Genomic DNA, 18,847 nt, shown 5'->3' with positions numbered 1-18,847 from the left:
TAGCTGATTGTTCCCATTACAGGTAGTACCAGGAAACTGCACCCAACCCCTCACATAACTGATAACTAAAACCCCAAACAACAACTGGTACAGTCACAGTAAAGTAAGTTAAACTTGTTAATCGACATTAAAAATTGTTGTTTTTTATTTTCAAAACAGCCAAGCTATGGAGCACAAGCGTCACACTTCCGGACTCATCAAGAACTTCACAGCAGCACTTCTGAAATTTGAAGGAAAGTGTACCCTCGTGATACAGACAAGATTAAGAACTACTGCTTTTTGCTAATTGGAGAGAATCTAATGTAAGTACCATTATCTTGTAATAGAAACTGAATTGACTCTTTATTCATATCACATTAAGTGAAAGAAACATATGCCAGTCAAAGACAGGTACTGGATAAAGATTCTGCATTACAGAGCTTTCAATACTTATGATGAAACTGAAATGACCTTTGACAAAGTACAAACACAGCTATCCAAACACACGCAGTTACTGTTTTACTGTATCACAGAACCAGAGTATATAAGACTTCTATGTCTATGTTGTTCCTTTCAAGATATAAAAGAATTGTTTTTCAAAATGAACATAGCAAACGTTATTATGTAACAGCATACAGTTTAAGTTTTCACATTAGTATATGTATCTAAGATCTGTAAAAGAAAAAAAGACAAATGTTGTAACTCAGTAGATAGGACTAACTTAATAAGTCAAATACAGGCACTAAACACTGGTATGACAGAAAAAATAATCAACCAAAAGTTTAGAACAATTCAGAACTCATTCATAAAACTGAATGCATGTCAGTCTAATGAGACTATCCAGTTTAAAAAAAAATGAACTGCAAGGCAATACTTTTTTTTCCCTATTTTACCAGCTCCCTATTTGCAAAAGGCAACTTGAAAGCTTCCTTTATTTTGTTTGTTGTATGTTCTTTCTTAAATATCACAGATTTGAGTATGAGAATGTGCCTTTCTTCTGGTGAAAGATCCAGCAAAGTTTGGTCAAGTTAAGGAGATGATTTCACCATAAGTGAGTGACACACGAACAGGGTGGGAGCGACTGACTCGCTGAATAAGTACAAATATCTCCTTCCCTTAGCCATTATAGATCAGGAGCGTCACAGCTCAGGCTTCAAATTATTGCAATGTCAGTAAGAGTCTGAAAATTGGCAGTGCCCACCCATGAAACAAGAGAGCACAAAACAGGATTAGCTGCATAAAAATTAGATACTTCAGGGACACTAGAGGCATGAAACATTTTCCCCTATTTTATGGTTTACTTTCAACCAGTAAACGCATTTTGAACACTTACAGCGATAGCAGCCTCAATGCAACAGGCAAGATCGCTGTTCTCAGGACCTGTCTTTGCTCACCAGTCACATATCTGTCCTTCTCTCCATTATGTGGGAATCTGTTAAACATCTAGAGTTTCACTAGGTGGGAGCATTTGGTGTAACCCAGCTCCACAGCCATCCATCTATTCATCATAGTCTATTTTAATTTTTGTAATAGCACTCAGGTTTGTTTTTTCGCTGCTGCTCCTCCCGTGAACAGACGTTAAGTGTTTTTTAAGAGCAGACTTGTGTTTGAAGTCCATGTCACAACAATGGCACTTGTAGGGCCTGTCACCGCTGTGTATATTCAAGTGGTCCTGGAGGGTACTTTTGGCAGTAAACGTCTTCAAGCACACCATGCACTGGAAGGGGCGGATACCCATGTGCCCCCGGATGTGTCTGTTGAGATTCTTTTTTTGTGTAAACGTTTTACCACACTGCAAACACAAGAAGAGCTTGTGCATTTTTAGATGCCTAAGATAGTTCTCAAGATGCAGAAATCCCCTCGGACACTTTGGACATTGGTGCCGCCATGAATTACCGGAATCATCCAGACTTTGAAACCCATTCATCAGACTCGAAGTCCCTTCTGGGTTGTCATTGACAAAAGCCTGCAAGTGATTTCCTGACGTTTCGGTATTTCTGCTTTCAACCGTAGAATTTATCAAGGAGTGCTGGGTTTCTGGAAAGTATAAGTTTGTTTTAGAGGAGGTGCAAGGCTGAGGAAAGTGATCGTTTTCTACGCTAGGGACACTCACAGAGTCCATCCTGAAGATACAAATTTCGTCATCCTTATATCCTATTTCAACTGTTGATATTTCTGGGGTTTTTGTTTCCTTTCTTTCCGAGTCCAAGCTCTGTGCTGCAGGCTGCGAGACATCCCCATTTTCCTCCTTAATGGAGAATTCTAAATTAGCCGTGCTATCTTCCGAAATCTCGATTATTTCGCAATCTTTATCCAAAACTTCGTCCCTACTTCTCAGCTCCGTGTCTGAAGAATGGCACCTCTCCGCAGCCTGGCCGCCGTTCTCCATGGAAGCGTCGATTTCCAAGTACTTCGACAGCGCCTCGGTGCACTTCTCCACGATGTGAACCATCTGGAGATAGCTGGCGGCGGTGAGGTACTTGAGGAGCTCCTTCTTCTTGACCTCCAGCGCGCCGGTGTAGCAGGAGAGCAGCAGCTTCCTGCCCACCTCGGCGCTCTGCAGGATGGTGATGCGCACCTGCCGCGACTGGTTGAGCAGGAACTGGTCGCGCATGAAGGTGGAGCAGGCGGCGAAGATCACCTTGTGGCCCTGGAACTCGGTGTCGTTGATGTAGATGGAGACGTCGCAGAAGAGGTTCTGCTGCCGCAGGAGGTTCATCTTCTGCAGCACCGCGTCGCCCTGCTGCTCGAACTGGAAGTGCAGCACCTCCGAGTCCGCAGCCATGGCGGCGCTCCCGGGGGGCCGCCGGCACCGGGGCCGCCTCTCTCCGACGGGACCGGACCGGACACGACCGGGCCGGGCTGAGCCGAGGCCTCGCAGCCCCACGGAGCCGCCCGCCCCACTCCAGCCGCCCCGCGCCGCCCCGCTCCGCTCCCCGGCCGCTCCCCGCCGCTCCCGGTGCCCTCGCGCCCGCCCGCCCGCCGGAACCGCTTCCCCCGGCCCCGCCCCGGCCGCCCGCCCTTTCCGGTACCGGTACCGGCGCCGGAAGCGTCCCCGCCCCGCCCCGCCCCTCCCCGGCGGACAAACGAGAGGCGGCGGAGGCAGAGTTAGCAGCACGTTTATTGCGGGACTTGGCACTGCTACGGCGGCGGCCGCGGGGCGCAGCGCCCGGCACGCCCGGTAGAGGTAGCGAGGCAGCGGCCCCCTCCCGCGGCCCCGGCCCGCCTGCTTTGGTAACGCCGCTGGGGACGAGCCTCCTGCCCGGTCCCTGAAGAGGTAGCTGATGCTCGGTCCGGCGGGGGCAGTCCCACAGCACGGCGTCGCTCGGCCTCCTCCGCCCTCGCCGAGTGACGAGCGCCGGCCGTTGTCCTCCTTCGTTCTCCTCTCTGTGTAAGCGAGGCTTAACGCGACCTTAGATCCGTTCACGGCTCGGTCCGCATCAAGTTTTGATTCTCCCTCCTCGCCTTCGCTCCTCCCAACGACTCCAGAACCAAAACCGGCCCCACACCATTTTAAAGTTACTTCAGCAGGAGTTCAGCGGCAGCTTTCCAAGTTTTGCCAAAAAGCTGGGGAAGAGAGACTGACGCTTCGATTACATCAGTTAGTAACTTGCAAAACACGTCCTCGGAACGAAAAATGACGGAAAGACTCATCCCTGATCTCTACAGGAGGCCGTGCAGCTGCCCCACGTTCAGCGGGGACGCGTGCTGCACGAGCTACCACCCCTCAGCAGGGCGGTGAGCCTCAGCCTCTGGTAAATCTAAGAGTTCTAAGAATTCTCTTCTATATCAAATAAATAAAATGCCAACATAAAAAATCCTATTATATTCGAGGAGTTATTAAAATATTTTTGTAATAGACCAGTTATTTTTAGGATATGCAGGAAGTTGTACAGCACATTAAGTTGTGAGACTATCCACTTACCAGCAAATAGTATTCTACACATTAACACACAGATTATAACTGCCATAGTCCTTGTCTGAATACGCAGCATCAGCAGCAACAACCACTGGATCTAGTCTTTCACTAACTGGAACATTGCAATGAAGACAACATTTTACATACATGGACAATTAAGTTCATCTTATTCTATAATCACACTGCCTCTGTATATTCCATTTATAATAATTTTCACTCCATTTTAATTTAATTCAGTGAAGAGGCAATAGCCAGATTTTGCTTTTCTAATGCCTCTTCTGTACTCTTCACTCATCTGTTCCATATAGGGGCAAACCTTACATGAACTCTTACCACTGGCACACTTCACATTGTGCCATCAGCATGTTGCCTTCTTAATCTCTAGTGCTTCTGGAGCTACGTCGCTGTCTCCTGAATAAATCTTTTGGTCTGCACCCTTTTGCCAGGCCAAAAGCACAGACATTTGCAAGAAGACACCTTTCATCCAACGGATCTGTCTTGCCTTCATTGAAGAAGCAGTCTTCTGCATTTCTGCTTTTTCCCATTTATTTCTGCCACGGTCTCACCAAATGACACAAGCAGCCTTTCAAATGAACAGCCAACAGTCTCAGCCTTCTCAGAAGCTGGTATCACCACAGCACAGGGTGGATGGAAAACCTGGATGTCCTGATCAAATCATTTTTTGTTTCTTAGGATAACCCCTTGTCTCTTCAAATCAACTTCAGGTCGCCCATGGCTACTTCCACAAGCTATGTCCTCCTTGCAGTAGCATTACAGCTCAGTAATTCCATGAAGAAACTTCCCAGACAAAGTTCTCAATACTGTCCATTTTGCTGCCACTTTTCTTCTAGCATTTGCAGTTCTATTCCTTTCTCTAGCAGAAGACCATTTTCTTTATCGTATCTGTATCCATATATTGTTAGATTTGTCACTAAATCCTTACAGTATGTTGACCTGGCCCTGCAAGTTCTTATTCTCCGTTTCTATCTTCTTTTTGACATTAGAGCTGTAACTTATTTCCATGTAGTAGATAACGTTATAAAAATGTTACAACGCCACGGAAGATTCTGCCTGAAGTCAGAATACAAGGGTCAGATGCAACTGTCACGGTCTGTTTTAGCTCAAAGTGATTCTGAAAGCAGGTTACTGAAAAGGAAAAACAGCTTTTCTTCCCATGCCTACCCATTTTCTGCCCCTGGAACCTGAACAATAATTCTTAAAAGTCTCAAATAGTTGTATTTTAGGCCTAAATATATTTGCTACAACTTGAAAGACGTAATGCCCTGACTCCATTTCCATTGCTTACTTCATAGCTGTCCATGTAATAATAGTTAATGTAACAGTCAAGTACAGTAGTTTAAAAACTCAATTGCAAAAACTGATTCACAGAATCACCTTGCTTTGCTACTCGAAGGTATGTGGATTTCTGAAAACGTTCTGCAAGATAAACACTTTCTACTGTCCATCGGTGTAATGTCTGCATAAAGAAATCCTGGTTTCTACATACACGTATCTGAAGACCAAGACCAACTTTTGATAATTACGTACAAAACATTTTTTGCTCTAACATACCTTTGGTCATACCTGTTAAGCATTTTTAACCATACAGTAGCAGCCTCCCCCCACCCCTACCCCTCATTCAGACACACAGACAGTACTACTTTTAGGTAGGAAGCATCATCTCAGCCTCATGGCAAACCTTGAGGAAAAGAGCTGCATTGGAAGAAATACTTATTCCAAATACAAACAGCAGTTCTCCACCAAGGATCTGCCACTTGATTATTAGTCTATGCTACACTTCAACAGAATGAGTGCTTTTCTACTGGGAATGGTGTCCTTCAGATGAGAAATTAGTTTCTTTCAGCCCAATTGGGATGTGGATAATTCCACGGCACTTTTGAGAAGTAATACAGTATCATCCTAGAATCCCAATTAATATGCCATTCCCGCTACATTTGATGTTTAAGGCGGTATACAAGAGGTATTGCTGAGTACAGTCAATAGCTGATACACTAAACTACAGAAATTGTGCTACCTATACCTCATCGTAGGCTCTGTAAAACACTAATGGTCATGAACTATGTAGGTCACTTAAAAAAAAAGAAGTGTTCTTTGAGTATCCAAGAAATCAAAAAACTTCATGTTAATGTTCCTGTGGCAGGTACTTTTCTTTTTTTTTTTTTTCTTTTTTCTTTTTTTTAATTTAACTGACATGTGGCCCTTACTAGTTATCGAGGAGAGATATACAAGAACTAAGGAAAAAAAAAAAAAGGAAAAGCACGGAGTTACTATACATTGCAGCTTTTAAAAAACAGATTATTTTCACAGTGTCAAAAAGCAGTATTTCTCCATTCCAACTTTGCTCTAAAACCAATTAGGAAAGTAGCAACTGTTGTGGTTATTTGAAGCAAAATTTATGGAAGATAGATAATAACTTCTAGTTCTGAAGTGCTTAGCTGGTCTCAGTACATACAACGGTAAGTGCCCTTTAACGACCCTCGGTATGACGGCTTGTGAAATAGGTCATACCGGCACTCCAGGTGCCGCGCTCGCAGATTCCAGAGCTGCAACTTACTTCAAACAGTTCTACGCAACCATCAGCTAACCCTGCCAAATCATTCAGGGTTTTACCTTTTCAAAACACATGCCAACATTAAAAACCCTGAGAGCTTTTAAGATAGTGTTGATTGGCAGTAGTAGTTTCTTGAAATAGTGTAGGAAGGGCAAAAAAGTGACGCAAAAATACTTCATTTCAACTGTAGGGGTCTAGGGGTAAGATTGGTGAAAGATCATTTTAAGAGGTAAGTTTAAAACAAATTAGCACTATGTGGAGTGCTTTTTCAGTGATCCAGTGCTTTAAAAAATAATAACTGGGTTATCTCACAGACTTGTCCTCTTTGCTCTTTCCTCCATCTGCCCAGACACAGAGAAGCCTCTGACTGTACAGCAGATGGCTTACTTGCAGCCCACAGCAACAGTCTTTCAAAAGGTGTTAGTCTTGAGTCTCCTGATCAGAGAGAAATGAAACAATTAACCTCTTAATCCACAGTAGAGACACAGACAGAAACCTGAAGGAAGATTGTTATTCACAGAAGATATCAAGTAAGACTAAGAACGATGGCTGAAGACCTGCCAGTTTCTGCAATCCAACCCTCCATCCATCCATCTATCCATAGCCTTTCAGAGCAAACCACTAGTTTAGGTAAGAGCCCAAGCCAACTGTTTGCTCCTCTCAGTCATGATCCCCACAAAGGGCTCCTTTTAATTGCTTAATTGACGCAGGTGCTATCATTTCTTAAACTGAGCACAGCCTGAGGCAGCTTCCCTGCATCCAGTACCTGGCTTGCGTCAGCTTGCTGACAGACCTTACTGTCTGTAGCAGCGCTACAAGTGAATGAATCGAAGTCCACTGTTATGTCTTGAACGTTTCTTTCATTGGCATTGTCAAAGCTATTTTTACCATGTAGCTGTTTAAGATGTTTCCTCAGAACGGGTTTATGCGCAAAAACCATGTCACAGTAGTTACATTTATGGGGCTTGTCCCCACTGTGCAGGTTGAGATGGTCCTGTAAGGAACATTTCTGAGAGAAGGTTTTCCCACAGATCTTACATTGGAACGGTTTGATGCCTGCATGCACCCTCATGTGCCGGTGGAGATTGCCTTTCTGAGTGAATGTCTTGCCACACAGTAGACACATGAATAGTTTATGCATCTTTAAGTGATTAGCATAGTTTTCCAGATGACGAAATACTCTCGTGCACTTTGGGCACTGATGGTGCCACTGGAGGCCTTTGTCTATACCTCGGTTGTTAGGCCCAAACATATCTTTAGAGGCCAGAATGATGTTATCGCTGCCGGCATACGAAAGGGCATAGTTGTGGAGGTGGTTTTGCTCTATCTCACTTGCTCTGTTTTCAACAGTGGAGTTGATTAGAAAGTGTTGAGGCTCTGAGGAATGCAAAGCAGTTTGTTCAGAAGAAATAAACTGGTTCTGATCCTTCTTGTTCCTAACTTCCGTTACCTCCCCAATGGACTCCACCTTGATGATCTGAATATCACTGTCCTCCATGTCCATACTGTCTTCTGAGGGCTGAATACAAGGTGAATCTTGCTGCAGAGAGTCTTCGTCTTCTGGATGCTCCTTCAGCTCAGAGGAGTCACTTTGCTGTTCACATTCCTTGCTCTCCAATGGCTGCTTCGGTTTGATGAACTTCCAGAGCGCCTGTGTGCAGCGTTCCACAATGTGGCTCATCTGCAGAAAGCTTGCAGCAGTTAAGTAGTTGACCAGTTCCATTTCGGGAAACTCCAGAATGCCACTGTAACAGGATAAAAGCAACTGCCTCCCCACTTCTGAACTTTGCAGTATAGAGATTTTTACATCTCTGGAGTCATTTAATAAGAACTGATCTCTTAAAAAGGGAGAGCCAGCAGCAAATACAATTTTATGCCCATGAACTTCAACATCATCTATATGGACCACAACATCACAAAATTTGTTTTCTTCCCTCAGCTTGTTCATTTTCTGTAACATTGAATCTCCATAATTGTCAAACTTGAAGTGAAGAATGTCTGATCTTTCTGACATTTTGGCACACCTAGAGAAAAGCAGCAAAGAAAAAAAACAAGTGAGAACTTTGTTAGTTTCTAGAATGCAAGTCAGAAGGTTCTAAAGTAAAGCGTGCTCAACAAGACATCATGTTTTGCCCTAGGTAAACAGTCAAGCATGTTAGACTTTAAAACTGAAAAAAAAAAATCAGGTTTGCACGTTGCCTTGCAGTTACATTTTTTTTTAAATTTGATGCAGTCTGAATACGAAGTAGAAGTGATGACAGAAATCCTCTTGAGGCAGTATCTTAAAGACTTAAGATGTTTTCCACACTCCTTGTACGGAATTTAAAAGGAAACTCTGGAAGTATTTTTAGCAGCCTTAACTCTTTTTAAATTTTGCTTCCACGTTGCAACTCTTCAGAGGTTTTGTCTTTACCAAATACAACAATGTTCCTTTAGCTTCTTTAGCTTGATTTACTTTTGCGCTAAATAGCTTTCATAACACATTAATTCAAGGTGAGATGGAACCTGGAACCTGCCAGACAGAGAATTCCCTCTTAACTGTCTATCTACTACCTACTACTCCTAAGAGTTACAGTTCCTCTAAGACACTTCATGATTTTCAGGAGTATTGACATAGGAGAAATTGTCTCACTGGAAGTAACTAACTCTGGCTAACCTGTCTTCTGGCAGAAAGGACTACACAAGCTTTTCAGTATCTGCAGCACTGGGTTCAAGTGACTGTTTTACATTGCCTTGAAGTTTTTTTGAGGATTTTTTTGGGGGGGGGGGGGGAGGGCAGGGGGATAAGTCTGATGTTTTTTAAGATTTAAGAAAAATTCTGCTGTATGACCCCTCATTATATAAATCACATCTTCTAGCTTCCCTATTTTGAATACCTGGGGAATGTAGGAAGTCTTGTTTCTTGTCTTCTTCTTTGAAAGACCACTCCTCTAGGAAGTTTGTTCTTCTCTGATAGTATTTGGGAATGAAGAACAGTAATCTTCCATAAGACAAGTATCAATATTTTGTCTTTCAACAGTTCTCTTAAGAACCTATAAGGCTACACTGATTCAGATGAAATCGTTAAATAATCCTGCCAGAGAACTGGGATTGCAGGAAGTGAAGAAATCACAGGAGACTAAATGATGCAAGGTTTGGTGAGATAAAATAACAAAACAAAGCAAAACTTACACCTCACCACTATTACGAACACCACATAAAGCTTGACAAGAAGCTTTGAAGTTTATAGATAAAAGCAGATGCTGCTCTCTTGGGGCATGAAATATTAGGTCAATGAACACAACAGGAAATGGAGTCACGCCTAGTGTAAATGAACGAATGAACAAGACGGGGTACCAAGAACATTTTTAGCAGTATTTGGTGATACTTTTGTCTAAGTTGTTTCAGTTTCCTGACCAGATATCATTCTGAGCCTTACTACGCAAATGCATCAAGCACACCTTCCAGTGCGTGACATACAAAAACCACAAAAGGATTTCAAGAGTTTTCAGAAACAAGGCACTGAGCGCTCAGAAACAGCGGCAGTGCTGTTTGTAGCACAATTCTGTTAGATCTACAGAAGGTAAAGCCACAAGCCTCCTGGTCACCCTGTGGCCAGCACTGCCTGACTCATCTGCTTTGCAGGGCAAAAAGGCTGCAGCAAACGTTTTCGGTGAATTTCAAGAAATATCAAACGACTTCTTTTCATTATTCTGTAGGAAGCAACGGAGCCTACAAGTGAGCCGGCCTCGGGTTACGCGGGATAAGGCAGTGGAAGTACCGTCAAAGCACGGTGCCGTCACGCTGCCGGAGCACGGCTCTGCCAGCCCCTTCCCCCCGGTGCCCCCCCGGCGAGGGCCCGCTGCCCGCTCGGGGAGCCGCGCCCCGGGGAGCCGCGGCCGGGCCCGGACACGCGCGGATCCCGGGGCCCGGGGAACCGACGGCACGGCCCGACCCGGCCCGGGCCGAGCCGCAGGAGCGCGCCGGGGCAGCGGCCGGAGGGAAGGGGCCAGGGCCGGTACCTGGAGCGTCGGGCCGCGTCCCCCCGCTGGCACCCGCTGCCGCCGCCCCCGCCGCGGCCTCCGGCTACGGACCTAGAGAGGGGAGGAGGAGGAGAGCCGCCGTCAGCCGCCGCCCGCGGCCGGCACCGCGCCGCCCCAGCGCCGGGCCCGGCCGCAACCCCCGGGCGGCCCCGCGCCCCCCCGCGCTCCCGGCCGGGCCCGGCCGCCCGCGGGACGGCGGCGGGAGGGGAGGCGGCGGCGGCGGCGGGGCCGGGGGGGGCGGCGGCGGCGGGGGCGGCGGCCGCGCCCCGCTCCGGGCCCCCGCTCGGGGCCGCCCCCCGCGCGCCGCGCGCCCGCCGGGCCCGGGGCCGGGCCCCAGCGCTGCCCCCAGCGCCGCCCCCGCGGCTGCACCTACAGCTGCCGCCTGCCCCCGCCGCCGCGCCGCGGGCCCGCATTGTTCGGCCGCCGGAAGCGGCCCCGCGCCCCGCGCCCCCCGCACCCGGAAGCGCCTCGCGGGGCGCCCGCCCCTCGGCCCGGTCACGTGGGGCGCGGCAGCGGCGGCCCAGGCCCGGCACCGGGAGGCGGCGGCGGCGGCGGCGGCCGGGGTAGGTGGGGGCCGCGCCCCGCGCCCGCTCCGCCGGGCCGCCCCCTCCCCTCCCTCCCCATTCTCCCCCCTCCGGTACCGGCGCGCCCCCTCCCGCCCCTCCCCGCCGGGCCCCAGCCCGGCCGTGCACGGGGCAGGGCCCGGGAGCCGCCCGGCAGCGGGTGGCGGCGGGGCCGTGCCCGGGGCTCCGGGGTCCCCGCCCCGCTCCCGGAGCCGCCCCTGCCTCGGCGTGCCCCGAGCCCCGCGTCCCGCTCCCGCCGCGCCGAGCGCCCCGGGGCCGCCTCCGGGGCGGGTGGGCGGTGGGGGGCGGTGGGGCCGTTGGGGCCGTTCGGCCTCCGCAGCGCCGAGCTCGGTGCGCGGGCCGCAATCTCGGAGCCTCGCTCGGGCTTCCCCGTGCTGGCCGCGGGTCCGTGCTCGGTTCGGCCCCCGCGGGTAAATCCCGGCCGCTCGGGTCCGCCCGGGGAGGGGTGGGGAGGGGAACGGTCACCGGCCGCACCGTGCGCGGCCACCCCGAACCGCGGGCTGCTGGCAACGGAGCGAAAAGCGGGGCGGTGGAAGTAAAATCGGTGGGTGTCCCTCACCCCGCTTTGCCCGGTCAGTCGTCTGGGGAGAGGAGAGGGAGCTGAAGCACCGAGACGGCTGGGAGCAGGGAAGCAGCGCCTTTCTTCTGAAGTAGGCGTTGGAGATCGGGTGCTGCTTGGCTGCCTTGGTGTGCAGGTAGAGCTCCATCGGTGCCCCCAAATCCACCCAGCTCACGGGGCTGTATTAAACCCGGGTGGGATTTGTAGCTGCTTTGTTAAAAAATGCAGAGCTGCACAGACTTCCCCGTTGCTGGTTAAATTACAGAAACACTTATTTTTTTTTAAAGGTCTCTACTGAACGTTAAAAGGTCAAGGACTTGAGCAAACTTAGTTTTGTGTACACAGTAAATAAATTAACAAATTGAGCTTGGCGCAGGGCTTTCCTTTCACTTTCCACATCCAAGCGCAGGCAGCTTCTGGCAGCACCTAACTCCTGTTCCAGCTCTTTCACAGCGCGTTTTTAAAGCGCTGTGTCTGCCCGGTAAGCATAACGCTGCGTTTCTCTTTGAATCCTGGCGAGAGCGAGCCACGGAAGTATGCGGACTGTGATCATCAGAGCGTGCCCAGCACCGGCTGCGCTGCCTCTCGCTCTGCCCCGGCCACCAGACCGTCCGTGTGTCCCGCGTGTCCAGCCCCGCGCAGGCAGCCCCTGGATGTGCCCGATGCTGGCGAAGCGTCGGCCGCAGGGTGTGGATGTTGGGGTTAATTCATCCCGGCCACGTTCTTGTGACGGGCGAGCTGAGGCAGCGTCAGCGTTTCTGTCACCAGCCACGGCTTCCCAGGGCCTGCAGCATGTTCCTGGGGTTGCGAATCGGCCTGTAACAAGAGCCTGAAATGACAGTTTTCTCCTCTGAGCAAATAGTTCAAAGGAAGAGTAAAAGCAAAATGGTTTTGGCACCAACTTTGAATCTGCTAAGGATTGTTAGCAAAGATTGCGTTAGCTTAACTCTTGTGCTTGCCCGATTCCTGGCTCCGCGTAAAATGCGGAGTGATTCCGCCAGCTTCCCCGCGATGGGTGTGCTCTGCTCTCGAGGAGCGGTGGTGACATCGGAGGCAGCGTTATCTGCAGATAAAAACCTCTTTCCGCCTGTCTCTTGAGGTTAGCGGGAACATCTGTGGCTGTCAGTCTTTTAAAATGAACAGAAAATTTAGTATTGCAGTTGCTATTTTGTTAATTAATTGCTCTCTTCAGTTATCCTAAATCTTGGTTTTTCACACGCAGTGTTCCACCGACTCTCTTGCTTCACTTGGAGCGCTAAAATACTTCTCGGTGCTTTTGAGAATGATTTGCCCGGGGAAGGAAAGGCTGTAGCTGTCTCCTTGAAAGAGCGGTGGGTAAAGATCAAACGTAAGGTTATGCAGACTAATCATATGATACGTGAGAAGAAGAAGGTTGCTGGTGATTGATCTTCCTTGTATGATTTTTTCCCAGAGCTGCAGTAAAATCCAGGCTCTGTGCATATGCTCAGGAAAAGTTGAACCACAGCTCCTTTCCCACGTCTGTCAGTGCGACACCAGTTTTGTTCTGAAAATTTCTTAGGCTGCTCAGACAGAAACATCTGGATGACCGCCTGCAGTGACAGCATCCTGCTGTAGCATTTTCCACACTCTTTCACTCACTGTATTTATAAAGATAATAATTATGGCCTATTTGAATTGGGCGGGAGAAAAAATCACAGCTGTCAAAGCCTGTAAGGAGCTAGAAATCCTAAAGGATGCAGGCTTATTTGTCGTAAACCAGCTTTGGGGTGTGTACCTTAAAGCTTCTGAACTCTACAACAAATTCCACATTTCACTTGCACGGAGTTGCTGCTGCTGCAAACCAGGAAAGCGAAGGCCGAGAAATAGAAGCAGAAAAGACGTTACTTTTCAGTGAATGAATTTGTACTGAGTCAGTCACCTCAGTTTCCTGGCTGTAAGCTACCTCTTTTTTCATGTTTTTTAATGTTACACTTACTGGGTTTTTATTTGTAGGGGGCAGAGGGTATAGGTTTGTTCTGCATGAGGAGCTTTTTAGCTTTGTTGTTTCAGGCAGCTTCTTGAATTAAAATCTTCTTCAGTAATTTAATTAACGTTACTGTATCATTCTTCTGTACCTGGTGCGTTCATCAGCTGCGCTCTAACCATGGGATTGCTAAAGGAGCTGCTGCTGACGGATAAAAGCCGAGAGGTTTGGAAAGGGGAAAAAAATCACCTTTTGTCTCTAGCTTGCACACCCTTCTCATGCTGCTTCTCTCTCCTGCCCTGAACCCCCTCCCCAAATTGTTCTGTATTGTGTTCGCCTCTAAACTCGGTGCTGAGCGTGCTGTTGCCGTAAAGGTAACTGCTGCTTTGAGCAGCCAGGGAAGCTCACAGCTGCGGCATTGATTTTGCTGCTCTCCTGCCTTTTGGTGTGGCTCTGGACTTCCTAAACACTGGAAAGCTGGCATTCCGTGGAGTGAAACCAGCTGCAGTTACGAGTGCTCGGCTCTCACGGTGGCGTTCAGGCCTCCGTGTCTCACAGCAATGTAAGATGGAAGGTTTTATTTTTTATATCCTGTTGGCTTGAAGCTCTTTTAAGTTCATTCCTGAAGTACTTGCGAGGAGAATTTTGATCTCAAGTTGCAGGCCAGGTGGCAAATACTTGGGAAGACGGTAGGAAAGTAAAGGATAAATGTCTTATAAATCTGCTGAACTACTGTTGAAATTTCGTAGGTTTGTCTCCCCCTTGCTTGAGATCTTACACGGTGCAGGGCGTCTTTGATATCCATTTGCACGTTACCTTAAATAGTGAGAGTAAGGTGGGCTGCCTCAGCTGGTTGGTTGCTTTGGTGGCAAACGAGACTGCTGCTTAAAAGAGAGTTTGGTTCTTGGACGCGCGTTGTGTAACGAGAGCAAGCGCAGAGTGAGGGTGAGTTGTCCTGAGAACCAGAATTTTAAGCAAAGCTGAAGGCAGTGGCCCAAGAGCCGGCCGTGGTGCCTGTCTCAGTTCGCAGCTGTTTCCAATGGTCTCTCACCTGGGGAGGGGCCGGGATACCCCTTTAATTAACAGGTGAGCAAAGAAGTTAATAAAAATTTGCCTCTTGGTATGCGTTTTGCCCAGACATTCTGACTCCCACGGAGGTGTAAAGACACCTTCGGGCAAATACATTGCTGAGGTGTAGGTTTGTGTCCGGGCCTAAGCTGCGCTGAACTTGAAAGCTCCCGTTTTACTCGTGTTGAAACGCACCAGTCCCTTTCCTTGTAGAGGATGAGACATTGGCTTCTGGGAAACGCTACGACTTGAGGCCTGCGGTGGGCTGGAGGTCTTCTCTCCTAACTCCCAAAACTGCCAGCAGAGAAAGCTTCGGTTCGTCACGAGCTGCAGATAGCACTAATGAGCGCTGTCACTGTCCTTTGCTCTTCTTTTGATTCCAGAGGAGCCATAAGCCTGCTGCACGTAATTGCTCTGCTGCTGGTCTTTGATGCGCGCCCCAATGTACCGGTGTGCTTTAATGAGCTCGTGGGCTTTGGGGTGTGGGTGCTGCCGCTGTCGGTTTCCTGATTCGGGTAAAACGGTCCGTGCGGAAGGTACGGGATTATGCACGTTTGGGTTAACTTGAGGCAATGTTGCAGTATTTTTAGTATTTAAGGCAGTGCTTTTGCAACTCCTCTGTTTGGGTGTCAATCTGATGAACCTCTGCTGCTGATTCCAGAGCGGTTGGGTAATCGAGCCTCGCCTGCCGGTACGTCGCTACGGGACAGAAGCTTCGTCCAACAACCTACTACGTTCTCCCCTTTCCTGTGCTTTCTTATCTTGTGTAATCTCTGTAAGACTTTTGCTCAACGTGAGGTTGGCGAAGTTGGGCTAATCAGGACCTTCTGCTGTTGCAATTCTGTGTTGTGAAACCGCTGCGGGGGTTAGGCTAAGCCAGCTGTGCTCCAGGACCACGGGTGCCGTCTGTTTCCACCACACTACCACAAAAAGGAGTACGCAAAAGCACAGCATAATTTTTCCTTAATTGAGGTTAATGCTGGTGAAAGGTGACAGATTGAAGGACTTTGGAAGTAGGTGAAATTAACGCTTCAAGACAGGCACTCTGTGCCAAAATAAATTGCTGAATTGATCCTTGCCTGGGTGATCTTCAGCGCCACTTGTGATCAAAGCCAGCTCTTCTACTCGTGCGTCTTAGTGTGGCAGACGAGTTTGCTCTGTTTGAATGAAAGCAGTAAAGCTGGGGGCATATAAAGTGTTTTAAGCTTATTTTTATTCTGTGTTTCAATACGTTTGATTTTAGCATCAGATAATCTGTGTATTATGTAGATGGAGCGATAAGGAGCTTCTTGAGAACTGTTTTGATACTAACATTTTAAACAATACCAACTTAAAAATGAGAACGATGCCCTACCTTTAAGGTAGCTGCACGTAATATCAGAGACACACGCAGTGCGTAAAACTTTACAAACTGTCTATCTTTCTCAGCCAGTAACTTTCATGGAAAGCCAGCGCATCTTAAAATGTTTTTGAAAGGGATATGTGAACATCGTGCAATTGAAAAGGCAAGCCAGTAATCACAGGTATGTTGTTACTCACGAACAACCCACATCCATTATTCATCTTACGCACTGCTTCAGATGTCCAGCCGAACGTTTTCAGGACCACGAAGTGACTCGATTGGGAAAGTAATCAGGTTAAAAATAACCCAGGGGAAAAAAAATGTTGTTGTCGTCCTGGCAGATTTTCAAGTCCTGTTGGTAGCTGTGGAGAAGGGTATTGACAGAAATAAAAGCAGGCTTTGCTATTTTCAGATGCATTGTTCTTGGTTCAGAGAGGAATGTGATGAGCCGTGCTTGTGGCTAGGCCAGGTGCCTTTGTTGTTTGGCTGCTCTGCTGGGAGCCAGGTTGGGACAGCGCTCCCCGAGTGGAAGGCCGAGCTTGAGGTTGAAAAGGCCTCTGGGTTTGGTCGTGCTCGGGAGCAAGCAAAGACCCAAGCCATCGCAATAAGGGTGTAATTGGGTTTCTGGGAAATTTAATCAGCCGTTTTTATCACGGCAGTCTGTTTTGAGCCACGGATTCTGAGAACCTGTGCTGTAGAGTTCAAGGTGTGCAGCTGAACTTCACCTTTTGTTCCTTTCTTCAGCTGCCTCTCAGTGCCAGTTCCAGCTTTTAAAATTCTCTTTTGGCTCTGATTCTCAGTACTGATCCAGCCTACGCTGTTCTTCCTGCTTCTTGGAATCTTTTATTGTTCCTTCCAGTACAGAAGATTCAGCACAGATTCACAGCATACCGTTCGGCCCAAGGTTCTAGAGCAGCCTCAGTGCAAAATGTCACGAGTTGGATCTAACTCTTTTTTTGGGGAGGGGTGTTGGATGTGACTGTACGTGCAGCGTGCTCCAGTAGCTACAGAAATACTTTGCAGGAACGTAGATGAAGGCAGACAAATTCTCTGAAGAAAGTAAATGGACTGAATAGTTCCGGCCCTAAGACAAGTCCTTTGTCACCAGGTGTAGCAGGTGCTCCGAGGGCCTGGTTTGTGCTGTGTGTGGTGTCTGACACAATCATGAAATGCTGCAAAAAGGTTTATTAACGTCCCAGCTGTGAGCTGTGGAAACCAGTGATCTAATAGCAGTGTGCTTCTTAGCAAAATCAAAGCAGGACAATGAGTGTGCGCTGGCAGGAGAGTTGTAACGTGGTTATGCTGTCAGATGTGTTGCTTTCCTTTTCTTTTTTTTAACTAGTCAGCAGGTTTCTGTAAAGAAACATTCGAGCATTTTAGCATGAAGTTTTATATAAGTATTTTTATGATTTTTGTTTTTCAGGAGTTTATAAAATATTTAATCTCATTCATGAGTCGAACTTCCTTTTTAAGTCATGGATGACAAGGCTTCTGTTGGAAAAATCAGTGTCTCATCAGACTCGGTATCCACTCTTAACAGTGAAGATTTTGTCTTGGTTTCCAGGCAAGGGGATGAAACACCATCTACAAATAATGGTAGTGATGATGAAAAAACAGGACTGAAGGTAAGAATCAGTAATCTGAGTTTGTTCTCTATTCTTCTAAACCTAACTAACCATAGAAGAGCTTAAAGAGGGACTTCTTTATTGTGGAAAACTTGACAGAAAGGAGAACTTATTCAAGAATTGATTTTGCCAGTAGTTTCTGCTTTACTTTTGCTGATGTGAAAGGTGATAATTAGGTTTTGAGTAAGAGCTTTCTCCATCACTACCTGTGGGGTTTTTTTTCCCACTTCGCTTAATCCTTCATGAAGTGCTTAGGATGAAAGAGACTGTCAAGAGCTTGGAACTGTGATTTCCTCACAGATTTCAGGTAGAAAGCAATATTAACATACGCTTGATTTGAACGTATCTGTTAATTCAAAGTATATATTAAAGTTTTCCCCAATGTGAAATGTTCTCTTTAAGAAACGTAGAAGTGTAGTTATAACTAACAACTTGGCATGAAACTGAGAATACAAACCTACGTGGGTAGGTTTGTGTGACCTGGAAGGGTATTGACGTCTTCTCGCTTTTAAAAGTGCTGTTCTGGAAAGAGACCCTTGTTACTCTTTTTCCTTTTTTTGTCTACTTAAAGAAAATCTTTCATTCCAGTATGTATTTGACCAGCCCTTAAGCAAAGTGACGCCAGTAAGGTGGTCACTCAGAATTCTGTCTTTTTAACCTGTTCAAAACCAGATGTTTCCTAGAACGAGTCAAGTTGGTGTGTTCTTTGTGGGAGACGAAAAGACATTCCACCACTGCAAGAAACTGAAACCTACGGTCACATCTATGTCTTCAAAATAGTGTCTTCAAAGATGATAAGAAATTGTGTTCTGCTGGTAGACTGTATATTCCTCTTTTCCTTAGCAGTAGTTGGAACAGAGACTTTACTGAACATTTCTTGATGTCTGTGCTCATCTTGCTTTTACCTCCAATGGCCGTATTTGCTTTTTGTGCATTGATTTGAGCCCCACACAAGATGGGCCACTATAGGGTCTGTTTTCTTTTACATAAGACTTCCAGCTAAATCTGTGAGATAAGTCTCAAGATCTTTTATTTAGTCTGGCAAAAACGTTCACTTATATTTTATTGCAGTTGCAGAAGATCATAGAAGGATAGTCTACGAAAGTTTGAAATTTTCTTGAATAATCAGCCTGATGTTCTGTAAAACCTGCTGGAAGACTGTAACCTCATGCTTATCTTTCTAGACTCTGCATGTACCAGCAGCTATAAGTACTTAAGAGTTCAGAATAGTC

General features: G+C 47.3%; 3 protein-coding genes across 9 annotated transcripts in view; 1 reads left to right on the top strand and 2 right to left on the bottom strand.

The window, feature by feature from the left end:
• Nucleotides 1-325: 325 nt before the first annotated feature.
• Nucleotides 326-2,951, bottom strand: ZBTB6 (zinc finger and BTB domain containing 6). Its single transcript, XM_080561976.1, has one exon. It carries the CDS (start codon nucleotides 2,762-2,764, stop codon nucleotides 1,478-1,480), a length of 1,287 nt encoding a protein of 428 aa, XP_080418102.1. The 5' UTR covers nucleotides 2,765-2,951; the 3' UTR covers nucleotides 326-1,477.
• A 131-nt stretch (nucleotides 2,952-3,082) lies between these two features.
• ZBTB26 (zinc finger and BTB domain containing 26) lies at nucleotides 3,083-10,968 on the bottom strand. 5 transcript variants are annotated; one of them, XM_080562000.1, is made up of 4 exons: nucleotides 10,866-10,932; nucleotides 10,472-10,543; nucleotides 9,347-9,419; nucleotides 3,083-8,494 (listed from the first exon to the last, which is right to left on the bottom strand). In XM_080562000.1, exon 4 carries the CDS (start codon nucleotides 8,482-8,484, stop codon nucleotides 7,168-7,170), a length of 1,317 nt encoding a protein of 438 aa, XP_080418126.1. In that variant the 5' UTR covers nucleotides 8,485-8,494; nucleotides 9,347-9,419; nucleotides 10,472-10,543; nucleotides 10,866-10,932; the 3' UTR covers nucleotides 3,083-7,167. The 5 variants fall into 5 exon arrangements, with proteins under 5 accessions (XP_080418126.1, XP_080418127.1, XP_080418125.1 ...); XM_080562001.1 differs by lacking the exons at nucleotides 9,347-9,419; nucleotides 10,866-10,932 and adding an exon at nucleotides 10,950-10,968; XM_080561999.1 differs by lacking the exon at nucleotides 9,347-9,419 and having other exon boundaries at nucleotides 10,866-10,925.
• Nucleotides 10,965-18,847, top strand: part of RABGAP1 (RAB GTPase activating protein 1) — a 71,010-nt gene continuing 63,127 nt past the window's right edge. Inside the window, exons 1-2 of one of the 3 annotated variants that reach the window (XM_080561953.1) lie at nucleotides 10,965-11,055; nucleotides 17,414-17,615. In XM_080561953.1, coding sequence (XP_080418079.1) covers nucleotides 17,466-17,615 — 150 coding nt within the window. In that variant the 5' untranslated portion in view covers nucleotides 10,965-11,055; nucleotides 17,414-17,465. Of the gene's footprint in view, nucleotides 11,056-12,174; nucleotides 16,172-17,413; nucleotides 17,616-18,847 lie in introns of those variants that run through there. The other 2 variants (XM_080561955.1, XM_080561954.1) reach the window with 2 other exon arrangements.

This window comes from Anser brachyrhynchus (assembly GCF_964034855.1).
Source record: "Anser brachyrhynchus genome assembly, chromosome: 19".
NCBI classification, from domain to species: domain Eukaryota; kingdom Metazoa; phylum Chordata; class Aves; order Anseriformes; family Anatidae; genus Anser; species Anser brachyrhynchus.
This window is presented reverse-complemented; position numbering and strand designations above follow the sequence as displayed.

Excerpts from the sequence above, each read along its gene's own strand:
- ZBTB6 (XM_080561976.1), bottom strand. The coding sequence starts at position 2,764 with ATGGCTGCGGACTCGGAGGTGCTGCACTTCCAGTTCGAGCAGCAGGGC.
- ZBTB26 (XM_080562001.1), bottom strand. The coding sequence starts at position 8,484 with ATGTCAGAAAGATCAGACATTCTTCACTTCAAGTTTGACAATTATGGA.